The 16155-nt window shown below is 49.3% G+C and overlaps 1 protein-coding gene across 1 annotated transcript in view; it reads right to left on the bottom strand.

The window, feature by feature from the left end:
• Positions 1-16155, bottom strand: part of BMP7 (bone morphogenetic protein 7) — an 82618-nt gene that overhangs the window by 16550 nt on the left and 49913 nt on the right. The window contains exon 3 of the mRNA XM_006881659.1: positions 3467-3615. Within this exon, the coding sequence (XP_006881721.1) occupies positions 3467-3615 (149 nt within the window). The remainder of the gene's footprint in view (positions 1-3466; positions 3616-16155) is intronic.

The following is a 16155-nucleotide window of genomic DNA, read 5'->3' on the forward strand; positions in this document are numbered from 1 at the left end:
ATTTGTTTTCCTAGCAGTCCATGGTACATGGTATTCTCAGTACTCTTCTCCAGCACCACAGCTCAAAGGCATCAATTCTCCTTCTATCCTCCTTGGTCACTGTCCAACTCTCTGATGCATAACAGGTGATTGCGAATTCCTACATCAAATATACACACACAAATATCAAACACACACACATACCCACATCTGCACTACCATCAAGACACAGTTGTCATTGCAGCACGCAGGAGCAATGATTTTGTAAATTACTACCTAACATGGGAGGGACTAGAGAGCATTATGCTGAGTGAACTAACTCAGTCCCACAAGGATAAATACTGCATAAAACCATTATTGTAGGATGAGTATAAGGATCCAAGAGGGGTGGGAGAGGCTGGAAGCAGAGGGATGTTGATGTGCAGGGGGTAAGAGGATTAATTATGGGGTTGTGCAATTTGTTGCGTTGAGGGGGTGAGGGAAATTGAAAGAATTAGTTCTTAGAGACAATGTAATCAAATTTTGTAAATAAACAAGTAGAAAATGAAAAAAAAAAAAGAAAGAAAGAGTTGCCTGGTGTGGCGCTCATCCTCTGGCCCCAGGCCCCAATGGGCAGAAGCTCCTTGACACCGGGGAAGACTAGGGCACATGGAGGTCTCCCAGCAAGGCTGGGCCTGAGATGCTGAAGGAGACAGACTTTCCTCTGGAGCCAACAGAGAAAGACTTTCCCTACAGCTGGCAGTGAACTTGAACTCCTGAACTGTGAGAGAATACATTTCCATTAAAACTATCCACTCGTGGTATGTCTTCTCAAGTTATTGTTGTTGTTAGGTGCCGTTCAGTCATAGACGACTCATAGTGACCCTATAAACACTGAGCACTGTTCATAGGGTTTCCGGAGGCAAGTCATTTCAGAAGTGGATGCCGCTCCTGCTTCCAAGCTTGTTTTAATCGGGGAGCTTCACCAAACACTGTCCACCGTGGGTAACTGTTAACACATTTGACACATCAGTGTCACAGTGTTCAGCTTCACAGCGACCACGAGTTACCTCTCTACAGCAAGTGGACACACCAGGGCTAGAAAACCTAGAAGAATGACAAGAAAAAAATCTGAACCAGGCCTGAGGGCTTTCTCTATTACCGGTATCTAACTAAAGGCGGCTCCTAGTGGGTAAGAAGTCATGTTTCCAACCCAAATCTACCAGCTGTGTCGCAAGAGAGAGGTGGGCAGACTGCCCTCACGGCTGACAGCCTCCAAAATCCTGCTGGATAGTCAGTTAGGCCTTGGTTCTGATTCGGAAGCAATGAGAGAGAGTTAACTAAGATACTGGCCTTAACCCATTTTTTCAAGAGCATGATTTGAGATACAAGTCACGTACCAGACTAGTTGTCCTTAGAAGCGCACACTCCAGTGGTTTTCAGTACAGGCAGGGCCACTGGCCCTTAAAGGAAACCCCCACCCCATTACTCCCCTTCACTCCCCACATCTCTCACTTCCCGGCCCCTGGTAACCACTCAGACATCTGCTATCTCCGTGGATTTGCTGACTGCAGTTTTTCCACGTAAATGGTATCACTCGGTGTCATCTTCCGGTCTGGCCTCCTTCTCTCTGTATTTCTTGCCAAGGCTCGTCCTGACATCCACGTTATCTGTCACTTCTCTCTGGGGCAGAGCAATGTCTCATTGTAGGAAGAGAGAGTGGCTGCAGTGCATGGAGGGTGTAATCAGCAGTGTTGGTAGGTGAGGTCAGGCCAGTCTGACCCACCGCGACCCTAAGAAGATCAGATCTGAGCCCCATCCTGTCCTGAGTCGTCCTCACACCTCCTGACACACTAGTGTCCGCTGCAGCGGTCCCTGTGTCAATCAACCTGGCGGACCCTCCCTCTCCAAGGAATAGCCTGTCCTAGCAACATGCCTGAAGGGAGACGAAGCTTTACTTCAGCATTTCTGAACTGTATCAGCATTACTGAATTGTCTATGTAGAAACGATTGAGATGGTGTATGTCCAAAGCATAGTTTCCCCACTACGAGATGTTTAAAACATAAATGGTACACAGGGATGGTCAATAGCCATTCATCATTGATGATGTGGGTTTTTCCTACTTTAGGGCTGTTGTGAACAATTGCATAAACACCCCTCAATTGCACTGCACCCCAACACTAGGAGACTTCCTAGGCTGTGGCCTAGAACACCTTCGATCTCTCAAGAGATACAAGCAAAGTAAGCTGAGAGAGGGGACCTTGACTACATCGAGGAAGAGTCACCAGGAGGGGAGTGTGTTCGGTCCCTGTGCTGGGAAAGCCAGAGCACATGAAAATCTCCAAGGAGTCCCACACCTACAGATCTGAGGAGACCAGGGCTTCCCTCGTGAACTGGAGGAGACAGTGCCTTCTGCTAGAGCTGGTACTTCCTGAGCTGTGAGAGAATGAGTGAGTTTGTAAAAGACATCTACTCGACGTGTCTCCATCACAGTGGCACAGAGAACAAGTGTAAAAGGCAAGAAGAAAACATTTTCCCCGACAGCCTTTGAAGGAACCAGTTCTGCTGACACCTCCCGTTTAGTCTCCTAAAACACACTTTCAGGTGAGCTCTGGTGGCCTAATGGCAAGAAGCTGAACTGCAATCCCAGAGGTGAGCAATTCAAATCCACCAGATGCTCTACTGGAGAAGGCGGGACAATCTCCTCCTGTACCAGCCAGACCTGATTTGATGGTACACACACACAAAAATAATAAAATTTTTTAAAAAAAGTATGATCATTGTAGTGGAAGAGGGCTGAGGAGTCCCAACAATTCCCACAGCCAGGGGAACAGAGCCCATCTTCACCTCCTCTTTTCTGACCTCAACCTCTGTGTGCTCCACAGGAGGCTTTTAAGGAAAAAGAAGAGATTGAGCTGATTACCAAGTAAGACTGGAACTCCTCCACCAGGAGATTTATAACAGGAATCGGCAAAGGAAAGGCTCTGATAAGTCCTACAAAGAAGGATCCAGTTTCAGGTACCAGTCTAGCCTTCCTCACAGCTCACTGACCGGAAACCTTGCCTTCTTTGAGATCTCTATTTCTTTGAGATATGCATGAAATCCAGTATGCGTGGTGTTAGAGGAGGGTCAGCATTTGGGACAGAGGATCAGCATTTCAGGCTCTGCAGGCCAAGTGGTCTTTTATCAGCGCATCTCAGGCAGGTGGGCAGGTATCACCTGGGCCAAGTGCTGATGCAGCAAATCCACAAGGAGATGAGATGCTGCATTTCCTGCTGGAGTGATGTCAGCCCAGCTGACGGGGGAAGCACCCTCCGGGGCAATCAGGTCTTTCACAGTCTGAGAGGACCGCACCAAAAGGGGAAGAGGGGGCAGCTTGGGATTTGGGTCAGCCAGCTGGCTGGACTTCCAAGCGCTGGCTGCAGAGTGGAGGCACAGCCGACGTGCTGCCCGGGGCACGAGCTGAGGCCTGGGGCACCGGTGGGCTGGGGCAGGGGCAGGACTTACCATCCAGAGTCTCGACCGAGAGCTGCAGGCCCAGGTTGTGCCGTGGGTTGACCACCCAGTGGTTGCTGGTGGCTGTGATGTCGAACACCAGCCACCCCTCTTCTGAGGCCCAGAGGGTACGGCTGTCGAGCAGGAAGAGGTCGGACTCCCTGCAGAGAGGAGAGACATGGGCTTCAGGTCAGGCGATCATCACACTACCAGCCCCTGACAGTGAGGGGCCCTGGTGTGGTGATGGAGACATGAGGAGGTCCATTGAAAAGCACACAGTTCACCACACTCAGATCCGAGCCTGAGGACCCCTCAGAAGAGAGGTGGAAGGAGCGATTCGTGAGGGTCTGGGCGCTGCTGAAAGGCAAGCCCCCAGTCACCCCAAAGAGCCGGGTGGAGGAAGGCAAGAATCACACAACCTAAAAAAAAGAACCACACAGCCTCCGTGCTGCCGGCCCCACGCTGTTCTCAGGGACGCATCCCCTGTGTGTTAGGCATGGTCAATATTGACAAATGCGGCCCACACGACATCTTTCATTCTCGTCACCCAAGGTGTGAGGACAGGGCCATCTCTGTTAAACACATGAGAAAACTATGAACTGCCCAAGGTTGTCTCACCAGGAAGTGGCCAGCCTGAGCTTAGATGTGACTGAACACCAGTCCGGACACTCTCATCAGGGGCACCCGTCGAAGAAAGAACTCGAACTGACAAGACCAGCCATTGGCCATGGGAGGGTGGGATCTTTAATTCTGAATGTCAAGACCATTCTTTTCCAATTTTATTTTATACTGATTTACTTACAGAGTTCTAATACATTGTTTTTCACACAAGATCTTTCCCATTTCCTTCACACACATCAAATTATGCAACCCTATGATTAACAACCCCCCCTTGCTGCCGGTCCTCTCCCCTCTGCTTTTCCACACCCCCCCCTTGGATCCTTATACTCATTCTACAATAACGGTTTTATACAGTATTTGTCCTTATGGGACTGAGTTAGTGCACTCAGCATAATGCTCTCCAGTCCCTCTCAAGTTAGGTAATAATTTACAAAATCATTGCTCCTGTATGCTGAATAGTATTTCACAGTGTGAAGGAACCACAACTTCTCAATTCGATCGTTTGTGGTTGGACATCTGGGCTGTTTCATGTTCTTGTGATGGCGAATAATGATGCTATGAACATTGGTGTACAAGTCTCTGAGCCTCAGTTCTCATTTTCACAGGGTATATAAAGAGACTGCCAAATACAGTCAGAAATGCACAATCTGAAAAGGATAAAATTGATGAGTAGGACCTTCGGAAGACTAAATCCCTGTGCGTACCAAAAAACTTTCCCAACAGGGTGAAAATAAATCCTACTGACAGGGAACCAACGTTTGGCAGTACCATCTCAGACAAGAGTCTCATAACAAAGGTTTACAGAATACTCCTGGGCCTCCACAAGAAAAAGACTAATAACCCAATTACAAAATGGGCAAAAGATATGGAAAGAATTTTCACAGAGGAAGATATTCAAATGGCCAACAGACACATGGAGAAATGCTCCAAATCACTGGCAATAAGAGAGATGCAAATTAAAGCCACAATGAAATGCCATCTCCTCTAACAATGGCAAAGAGTAAAGGACAGCAAATAATACCTGTCGGAGAAGTTGTGACGAGAAAGGAAGTTTTATATGTTGTTGTTGGGGTTGTAAAATGGTGCAACCACTCTGGAAGGCAGTTTGACGTTTCCTCAAAAAGCTGAACATAGAAATTCCACCTGGCCCAGCTATTCCATTGCTCAAACCATTGTCTGAACTATGTATATGGTTATGACAGAGGGGATTCTGGTGGTACCGTGGTTAAGACATTTGGTTGCCAACCTAAAGGTTGTTGATTCAAATCTACCAGTTGCTCCAAAGGAGAAAATGAGGCAGTCTTAGTTCTGGAAAGATATACAGCCTTGGAAACCCAGTCAAGTGATACCACTCTCGGTATCACAGGGTCAGTATGAGCTCACGCTGGCAGTGGGTGGACTGCAACAGAAACACCAGAAGGGAGGGCCTTTCACAAACAGAAAATTGTTTTTCAGTCTGTTGTTAGGTGCTGTTGAGTTGACAATGACTCACAGTGACGGGTGAACAGATCTGGGCCTTGCCCTGTCCTGAGGCACTGCCACAATCCCTGTCACACTCAAGCCCTCTATTGTCATCCCAATGTCAATCCGTTGTATTGAGGGTCTTCCTGTCTTGTGCTAACCCTCTCCCTTTGCCAGCATGCTTGTTCCAAGGAGGCAAAGTTCACCATCCTCTAAAGAGCATCTGGGTGCACTTGTTTGTTTTTTTGGCAGTCCACGGGCTAGTCGGGACTCTTCTCCAGAAGCAACCCTCAAAGGCATCAGTTCTTCCGTCATCCGCATTCACGGTCTGACTTTCGGATGTGTAGAAAGCAAGTGAATATGCCATGACTTGATCCGGCCCATTAGTCTTAAGCTGACACCCTTGTTCTTCAGCTTGTTACTCTGATGTGCTATCGGGTCGGAACTGACTTGATTCCTGGCCCTCCAGCAGGTTTTCTGAGACAGTAAATTGCACAGAAGAAGAGCCAACTTTTCATGCACAGAGCAGCTGGTGGACTTGAACCAGGTGCCTCTGGGTTGGCAGCACAACTGCTTAGCACTGGGCCACTAGAGCTCCCTGTTCACGGTTTAGGAGGCAAAATCCAGGGCCTGATGGAGGGTGGCTCCTTCTGTGCTGGCCTGGAGGGAGGCTCTCATCTCCCAGTTTCTAGTTTCTGGCTCCTCGGAGGTCTTCATGTGTCTTGGCATCTGTTTTACCATTTCTGCTCACAGGCCTGCTTTTTATGTCTCTAAATAAGAGGTCGACTGAAGACACATCCCCTAAACTAATCTCATCTCATCTCAGCAGTATAACAAAGATGCCCCATTCCCAAGAGAATCATACCCATAGAACTTGTTGTTGTTGCTGTTGGGTGCCATCTGGTCTATTTTAGCGGTATACAATGAAATACACAGCATCCTACCTTTGGCCTTCAAGAATTCCTGTTCCTGATTTTTAAAAATCAACTCCACATCCAAAAATCTCCTCCTCTGAATCATCTAAATCAAACAAGGGTGAGACATTAGGCGTATTCCATCCTGGGGCAAAATTCTTCTTCATCTGAGTCTGTGAAATCCAGAATACAAACCAGCCCATTCTAAAGGACAGCAAAGGCCCTTTCCAGGCACCAGGTAGACCTTTCTACTGCAAACAGGAAGGTTGGGAGGGGAAGGAGGACAGGCCCCAGCAAGCCCCAAGCCAGCAGAACAGACTAGGTCAGCTCTCAAGGCTTGAAGAGAACAGAAGCCTCTCTTCTCTGACACCCTGGGGGCCGCAGTCCTGCCCTCCAGCCTCTGGATTCTGGGTGGAGGTCCCCGTGACCCTGAACTTGTAGGTCCTCTTGGGTGGTGTCAGAGGCTGCGTAAAGGCTGGAGGTTCAAGTTCAGCAAAAAAGACAGGTGACCCACTTCTGGAGTCAGCCTTGGGAAGCCCTGAAGGGGACAGCCTGGCTCTTGGAAAGATTTGAAGCAATGTAAAGTTCAGTTCATATATTTCTCTTAAGTCAGAAAATACATGTGATAATGTTTACAGACGGAGTCTGGAATGAAGATTATAAAGATGCAGCCCATGATCTGAACAGGGTTTCTACATATGTTTGGGAGAGCTTTTCACTATTGCTTTTACATTTCAACCAAAATAACTTTTTAACCAAAATCCAATTTTTTCAAATTTACTCTCAACTTTAGATGGATGGCCTCTATAATGATATACTTCAATCATCCTTTCAAAGTCCTTCTAAATATTTTCTGTATATTTTATATATATTTTTGTACATAAGCATATTTTTTAAATGTATAATTAATTATGAAGATTTTTATAAATGATAATAAAACATGGCAGTATACCTAAAAAAAAAAATAAAATAAAAAGAGGACAGCCTGAAGCTGACACACGTGGCCTGCTGTGAGCAGAAACTGACCAGGAAGCAAGTGGTTTTTAACTTGACCTTCACCTGCAGACTCTTGAGAACAGTAGGCTGCTCCTTCAGGAGCGCTGGCCTCCCTGCTCAGGCCCAGTGAGAGATGGATTCAGACCAGCCTGGGGACAAGCCTGTGAAGCAGACATACATACGAGAACACCTTGCCTTCTCCACAGAAGATCAAACAGACTCCTGCTGGGAAAGGTCCCAGGGCCCCGTCAGGAGCACATACAGCACAGGTAATCATAAACTCAGGTCGGGTGGTCATTCTCTGGAAAGCCGTTATCACAGGTAAGTGTGACCAGCTGCCTGGACAGGCCCTCGTGGATGATGGGAAGAGCATGAATGGTGACCTCGGGAACAGAAGCAGGCCTTCAAACAGCGGACCCCTTGCCTAACTTTGATTGCAGGCCAGGGTACTGAGGCCAGTGCCATGGGCCAGCACTGAGTCACCGTGAATCACGGGGCAGGTGTCCACTCCCCTCAAGTCTGCAACCTGCAGGTGTTCCAGACGCGCTGGGGAGAGTCCCAGCTTTGCGTGGAGGCCTCGGGAGAGGGCAGCCTGGCTGAGATGCTGAGAGGCTCTGCTTAAGGACTGAGAAGGCAGGTAGGCCAAGGTCTCAGCATCGGGACAGTCTTCCCAAAGCCTGGAGTCCTCCCAACAGAGCAAGCTCGTAGGAGAGAGTGGAACGAGCTCTTAGGGTTCCCAAGGCTGTCATCATTAACCACGCTCTGCCAGCACTGGGGTTAAGGCATTCCACTACTAACTGAAGGGTCGATGGTTCAAATCCACCAGCTGCTCAAGACTCACCTCACTGCTGTTGAGCTGGAACCAACTGATAGCGGACCCTCCAGGCTGCGAATTCCATGGGAGGAGACTGCCCATCTCTCTGCCCGGCAACAGCTGGAAGGTGGGTGCCAACTGGCTGTCTTTGAGTTGGACACTCACTCTTTACCCACCAGGCCACCAGAGCTTGCACTGCTCAGAATGAAGGAGGAGGAGGGAGGGCTTCCTGTGGCTTCATCGTCACCCCTTCAAGTCAGAACCAACTCTTAGCCGACTCTCCACTGGTTTCCAAAGCTGTAAATCACACGGAGATTGTCCATTCCCACCCCCCCACCCCCCCAGGGAGATGCGGCCTTCGGGTTACAGCACGAGTCCGTACGGACGGTGCCACGTTGGTGCCTCCCGTAAAGACTCCAGCCTTGGATACCCCGGGGGCAGGTCGCTCAGTCTACAGGCTCACACAACTTGGAGGCAATTTGATAGCAGAGAGTTTTGGGGTTTTTTTAAATCTTTATGTTAGTAAATGGTTCCAGCTCTCTCCTGTGGAGCAGCTGGTGGAGAAGGATGAGGCGCCTCCTGTCCTGTACGGTCGCTGTGTTGGAACAGACGCAACAGCAGTGGGGTGGGCATGTGCTGAAAGAACGCTGGTAGACGAGCTCTGGTGGCCTGGTGGCAGGAAAACTGCACTGCAATCCCAGAGGTGCGTGGTTTGAATCCACCAGATGTTATGCTGGAGAAGGAGGGACAATCTCCTCCTGTACCAGCAAGATCAGATTTGATGGTACACTCACACAAAATAATTTAAAAAAAAAAACACAAAAAAACAAACCAAAAACACTGGTAGAGTACTGGTTAAAGAATCCGGCTGCTAACCCAAACGTCAGGAGATTGAACCCACCAAATGCTCTCAAAGAGAAAGATGTAGCTGTCTGCTTCCAGAAAGATTACAGTCTGCGAATCCCTGTGGGCAGGTCTCCTCTGTCCTGTGGGACAGCTAGGAGCTGAGAAGGACTCAGTGGCAGCGGGTGGGTGGACTCTGAAGACCCCTGAGTGCTCGGAGCCAGGAACACAGACCAGAGCATCTTCCTCATGGCTGTGCAGGGAGGTTGGGAGGTGCTGGGAACAGAGCCCAGGAGTGGACACGCGACGGCTCCGGTTGAAATCACCTCTCTGAGCCCCCACCACTGCCCAGAGTGCCCGGGGCCCAGAGGAACCCTCTGCTTTCCAACTGGGCTGCGTCCCCAGAGCTGTGTGTGTCCGAGCCACTTGTCTGGCCCTGTATTGCAGCCCATGTGGGTAAAAGGCGCTCGAAATCACCGTCTCTAAATAGTCTCCAAGTCGCCGGAGTGTTAGGAAAAAAGGCCTTTCCCACTTCCCACGGTGGGGATTCTAAAATATCCATGTTTCCATTGTGGTAGAACTTTCCAGGGAAGGTGGGCAGAGGGACGGGGGAAGGGAACTGGGGGAGGCGGTGGTGGTTCCTCGGGCCCTCCTTCCTTCCTGGTTTAGCTCAGCTGGACGGACAAGCGGTGTCTGGGGACAGCAATGCTCCTGAGCGCCAAGGAGTTGTGGTCAGCCATGGCACAGGCCTCCAAGAGACCAGGGTTTGGGGGAGCCCTGGTGGCACAGTGTTTAAGTGACTGGCTGCTAACATAAAGGCTGGGATGGCTGTGACCCCTCAGGTACCCAGCAGCTGCTCCTCAGTAGAAAGATGAGTGAAGACAGCAAAGAAGGATGTTTCCCTAACGACTCACAGCCCAAAATAAACAAAGCAAAACACCCAAACAAAAGACTCACGGCCTCGGGGGAAGCCCGGGGCAGTTCTCCTCCATCCTACAGGGACAAACTGTCCTACCACCGACTGGAGCCCACTGACTGGAGCAGAGTGGGCTCGGGTATCAGAAGGGGGATGTTGATGTGTGGGGTCTTGTTGCTTCAACAGAAGGAGCATCACGGTTGTGGATAAGACCCGGGACCTGCAGTCCAGTTCCGCTGCTACTCTGGGGGGGTTGACTGTCCTCACGCACAAAAGGGGGTGTATGTGTGGAAGCCAGGCTGAGCCCCTTGCCAAGATCAAGTAGAAATTTAAAATCTTCCTCCACATGAATCTAGCCTTTATCAGAAGTGGAAGGAGCACGTGTTAAACAAAGATGTAATATACTTCCATGTCCTTGATTATCAAGGGCAAGAGCGACATTATCTGTGACTAAGCTACACTCCAGCCCTGTGCACACAGGCTCCTCACGTGTATGTGGCCAAGCCATCCCAAACAGCAAGTGTAAAGGCACCAAGCGCGTTGTTTCAGGCGTTTACTGACTGTCACGGATGACACAGTCCTTGTAGAATTGTGCCACTGTCTCGAAGGCCACACCTCTCGGGCAGTCAGAAGCTACCAGTGGCTCTGCGGAAGAAAGATGGGCGATCTCTGGGGTGGTCCACGGCCTCAAAGGATGGTCAGCCACGGGCTGGTTCTCACTCGATGGTAATGCGTTACTGAGTCAAAATACATGTGTGAAATGAAATCATATACAGCTACGCAAAGAGCCTCCATCATCAAATAAACCAAAGAGTCATGAGAGAAGTAAGGATGGAATACAACACAGCCCTGATCAGGGGAAGGGGGGGGGGCGCGCTTCCCAAGGGTGTGGCCTGTCATGCCCTTTAATCTCATGATGGAAAAAGGACTAGAATTGTCAATGATTTCACCACGCTTGGATCCAGAGCCAACAACCCTGGTACCAGAAGCCAAGAAATGAAAAGTCTGCTGTGAAGGGTCTCTCCAAAAGTCTAAGGAGCAAAGATGTCAGTTTGAAGATTAAGGTTTGCCTGACTTGACTCATGGTCTTTCCAATTACTTCTTGTGCATCTGAAGGTTGGACGGTGAATAAGGATGATAGAAGAATTGTCCACCATGCTTTGAGCTGTGGTGTTGGAGAAGAGGGCTGAGTATCCCACAGACCCTCAAAAGAACAAGCAATCTGTCCTGGAGGGAATGTAACCAGGAGGCTCCTTTTAGACAGAGATGGTGAAACGTCACGTGCACTCTGGGCTTGTTGTTAGGATGGGCCAGTTCCTGGGAAAAGACACCATTCCTGGTGAGGTGGAGGGTCAGCCGAGAGATGAAGGCCTTCTACAAGACGGGGTGACACAATGACGGCATCAGTGGGTCCTAGCATGTCAGAGAGGACAAAGGCGGCACAGGACGGGGCAGGGTATAGACCTGCTGCTCACAGGTCACTACGGGTCATAGCCAACTTGACGGCACAGGACAACTGCCACAAGAGACAGAAGGGGGAAGAAGTAGACGGAGGGGACACACACACACACACACCCCCCACACATCATACACACATCATACACATCAAATATGTTGTTGTTATGTGCCGTCGAGTCGCCTGCGACTCATAGCGACCCTGTGTACAACAGCCCTAAACTCCGCTCTGTCCTGTGCCAATCGCACTGTTTCTGACACTCCCATCCCAATTATCCCAGTCACTGAATCAATCCACCTCATAGAGGGCCTTCCTCTCCTGCGCCGTCCCTCCACCCTCCCAAGCATGATGTCCCTCTCCAAGGACCGGTCTCTCCTCACTACATGTCCGAAGTAAGTTAGACGGAGCCTCAGAATCCTTGCCTCCAAGGAGCCACCCGGTTTAACCCTCTCCAGGACAAATCTATTTGTTTTCCTAGCAGTCCATGGTACATGGTATTCTCAGTACTCTTCTCCAGCACCACAGCTCAAAGGCATCAATTCTCCTTCTATCCTCCTTGGTCACTGTCCAACTCTCTGATGCATAACAGGTGATTGCGAATTCCTACATCAAATATACACACACAAATATCAAACACACACACATACCCACATCTGCACTACCATCAAGACACAGTTGTCATTGCAGCACGCAGGAGCAATGATTTTGTAAATTACTACCTAACATGGGAGGGACTAGAGAGCATTATGCTGAGTGAACTAACTCAGTCCCACAAGGATAAATACTGCATAAAACCATTATTGTAGGATGAGTATAAGGATCCAAGAGGGGTGGGAGAGGCTGGAAGCAGAGGGATGTTGATGTGCAGGGGGTAAGAGGATTAATTATGGGGTTGTGCAATTTGTTGCGTTGAGGGGGTGAGGGAAATTGAAAGAATTAGTTCTTAGAGACAATGTAATCAAATTTTGTAAATAAACAAGTAGAAAATGAAAAAAAAAAAAGAAAGAAAGAGTTGCCTGGTGTGGCGCTCATCCTCTGGCCCCAGGCCCCAATGGGCAGAAGCTCCTTGACACCGGGGAAGACTAGGGCACATGGAGGTCTCCCAGCAAGGCTGGGCCTGAGATGCTGAAGGAGACAGACTTTCCTCTGGAGCCAACAGAGAAAGACTTTCCCTACAGCTGGCAGTGAACTTGAACTCCTGAACTGTGAGAGAATACATTTCCATTAAAACTATCCACTCGTGGTATGTCTTCTCAAGTTATTGTTGTTGTTAGGTGCCGTTCAGTCATAGACGACTCATAGTGACCCTATAAACACTGAGCACTGTTCATAGGGTTTCCGGAGGCAAGTCATTTCAGAAGTGGATGCCGCTCCTGCTTCCAAGCTTGTTTTAATCGGGGAGCTTCACCAAACACTGTCCACCGTGGGTAACTGTTAACACATTTGACACATCAGTGTCACAGTGTTCAGCTTCACAGCGACCACGAGTTACCTCTCTACAGCAAGTGGACACACCAGGGCTAGAAAACCTAGAAGAATGACAAGAAAAAAATCTGAACCAGGCCTGAGGGCTTTCTCTATTACCGGTATCTAACTAAAGGCGGCTCCTAGTGGGTAAGAAGTCATGTTTCCAACCCAAATCTACCAGCTGTGTCGCAAGAGAGAGGTGGGCAGACTGCCCTCACGGCTGACAGCCTCCAAAATCCTGCTGGATAGTCAGTTAGGCCTTGGTTCTGATTCGGAAGCAATGAGAGAGAGTTAACTAAGATACTGGCCTTAACCCATTTTTTCAAGAGCATGATTTGAGATACAAGTCACGTACCAGACTAGTTGTCCTTAGAAGCGCACACTCCAGTGGTTTTCAGTACAGGCAGGGCCACTGGCCCTTAAAGGAAACCCCCACCCCATTACTCCCCTTCACTCCCCACATCTCTCACTTCCCGGCCCCTGGTAACCACTCAGACATCTGCTATCTCCGTGGATTTGCTGACTGCAGTTTTTCCACGTAAATGGTATCACTCGGTGTCATCTTCCGGTCTGGCCTCCTTCTCTCTGTATTTCTTGCCAAGGCTCGTCCTGACATCCACGTTATCTGTCACTTCTCTCTGGGGCAGAGCAATGTCTCATTGTAGGAAGAGAGAGTGGCTGCAGTGCATGGAGGGTGTAATCAGCAGTGTTGGTAGGTGAGGTCAGGCCAGTCTGACCCACCGCGACCCTAAGAAGATCAGATCTGAGCCCCATCCTGTCCTGAGTCGTCCTCACACCTCCTGACACACTAGTGTCCGCTGCAGCGGTCCCTGTGTCAATCAACCTGGCGGACCCTCCCTCTCCAAGGAATAGCCTGTCCTAGCAACATGCCTGAAGGGAGACGAAGCTTTACTTCAGCATTTCTGAACTGTATCAGCATTACTGAATTGTCTATGTAGAAACGATTGAGATGGTGTATGTCCAAAGCATAGTTTCCCCACTACGAGATGTTTAAAACATAAATGGTACACAGGGATGGTCAATAGCCATTCATCATTGATGATGTGGGTTTTTCCTACTTTAGGGCTGTTGTGAACAATTGCATAAACACCCCTCAATTGCACTGCACCCCAACACTAGGAGACTTCCTAGGCTGTGGCCTAGAACACCTTCGATCTCTCAAGAGATACAAGCAAAGTAAGCTGAGAGAGGGGACCTTGACTACATCGAGGAAGAGTCACCAGGAGGGGAGTGTGTTCGGTCCCTGTGCTGGGAAAGCCAGAGCACATGAAAATCTCCAAGGAGTCCCACACCTACAGATCTGAGGAGACCAGGGCTTCCCTCGTGAACTGGAGGAGACAGTGCCTTCTGCTAGAGCTGGTACTTCCTGAGCTGTGAGAGAATGAGTGAGTTTGTAAAAGACATCTACTCGACGTGTCTCCATCACAGTGGCACAGAGAACAAGTGTAAAAGGCAAGAAGAAAACATTTTCCCCGACAGCCTTTGAAGGAACCAGTTCTGCTGACACCTCCCGTTTAGTCTCCTAAAACACACTTTCAGGTGAGCTCTGGTGGCCTAATGGCAAGAAGCTGAACTGCAATCCCAGAGGTGAGCAATTCAAATCCACCAGATGCTCTACTGGAGAAGGCGGGACAATCTCCTCCTGTACCAGCCAGACCTGATTTGATGGTACACAAAAAAAATAATAAAATTTAAAAATATACTAATTAAAAAAAAACAAACCACATTTTCAGCACCTGGTCTACAATTGTAAGATCCTAAGTGTGTGTTATTGTAAGTTAGCTCAAAGTAAAACAAAGAAACAAACAACCACCCCAAACAAAAAAACAATCCATTGAGTCCACTGAAATTCAGAGCGGCCCTCCACTCGGCTTCTAAGGGTGTAAATCTCCACAGTAGCAGACTCTCCATCTCTCTCCCTCTAAGAGGCTGGAGGTTTCGAACTGCCAACCTTACAGCTAGCAGTCTGACACCACAGACACTCTGCTGCCATCGCAGCCACAGCTGACCAGTACAGGTCCAGCCCTGGAGCCCACACTGGACCCCAGTCAACTGCATCCTGAAGATACACGGGGGCTAAAGACACAGTGGCACCCGGAGAGGTGAAGTCACGCAGCTGGGTGCATGTCAGGGGGCAGGAACCCTCGTGCAGCTGAGATTCCTGCAGATTCAAGGGTGTGAGGGTGAGGAAAGGGCTCCCGGGTTTAAGAATGTAGTCAGTGTCACTGAACTGTACATGTGCAGTCTTTCAATGGGTGGTAATTTGCAGAGCATAATTCCAACACTGTACTTTGTTGTTGTTTTCGTTGTTGTGTATCAGTCAGAACTGACGCCCAGCTGACCCGCTGGCAGGCTTTGGGAGGTGGTAAATCACACTGGTGGAGACTGCCCATTTTCTCTCCCACAGAGCAGCTGGTGGGTTCAAACCCTGGGCCCATGTTGCCAGAGCAATTCCTTACCGCTAAGCCACTGGAGCGTCCTAACAACGTGCAATGCATACACAAATACTGTAAGCATGAAAAAATACACCATCTACGAGCAAATAACACACATTACAGTTCTTCGCCAGCTGGGCAACACCCTTACACTTTCTTACACTTTATTTTCCCAAGAGCAACTCCTTTGCACATTATTTTCAACACATGCATGTTATATCTCCATGGGGTAGGGAAGGTACATCAAATTAAATGGGGAAAAAGTATTCTCTGAGCCAAGAAGAGAAAAGGAGAGAACTAGCCTGGAACTGAGGTGGTCCTGGGGCAGGTGCTGTCCCCTGAGCAGAACAGAGCACAAAGAACCAAGAGAGCAGGGAAAGGCATTGGTAGCAGAGGGAACAGAATGTGCAAAACCTAATGTGCCGCCAAGAGACCAGCAAGGAGCAGTGGTGTGCAGAAGTGGGCAGTGGGCGGGAAGTGGACGGTGTGCACAAATGGGAGGTGTGCAAATGTGAGTGGTGTGCAGAAGTGGCTGGTGTGTACAAATATGCAGTGTGCAGAAGTGGGTGGTGTGCAAATGTGAGTGGTGTGCAGAAGTGGGTGGTTTACAGATGTGAGTGGTGTGCAGAAGATGATGGTATGCAGAAGTGGGCGGTGTGCAGAAGAGGGCAGTGTGCAGGTGTGAGAGTGGTGTGCAGAAGTGGGCGGTGTGCAGAAGAGGGCAGTGTGCAGGTGTGAGTGGTGTGCAGAAGTGGGC

Source organism: Elephantulus edwardii, unplaced genomic scaffold, assembly GCF_000299155.1.
Source record: "Elephantulus edwardii isolate Elephantulus edwardi_28Jun2011 unplaced genomic scaffold, EleEdw1.0 scaffold00015, whole genome shotgun sequence".
Lineage (NCBI taxonomy): Eukaryota > Metazoa > Chordata > Mammalia > Macroscelidea > Macroscelididae > Elephantulus > Elephantulus edwardii.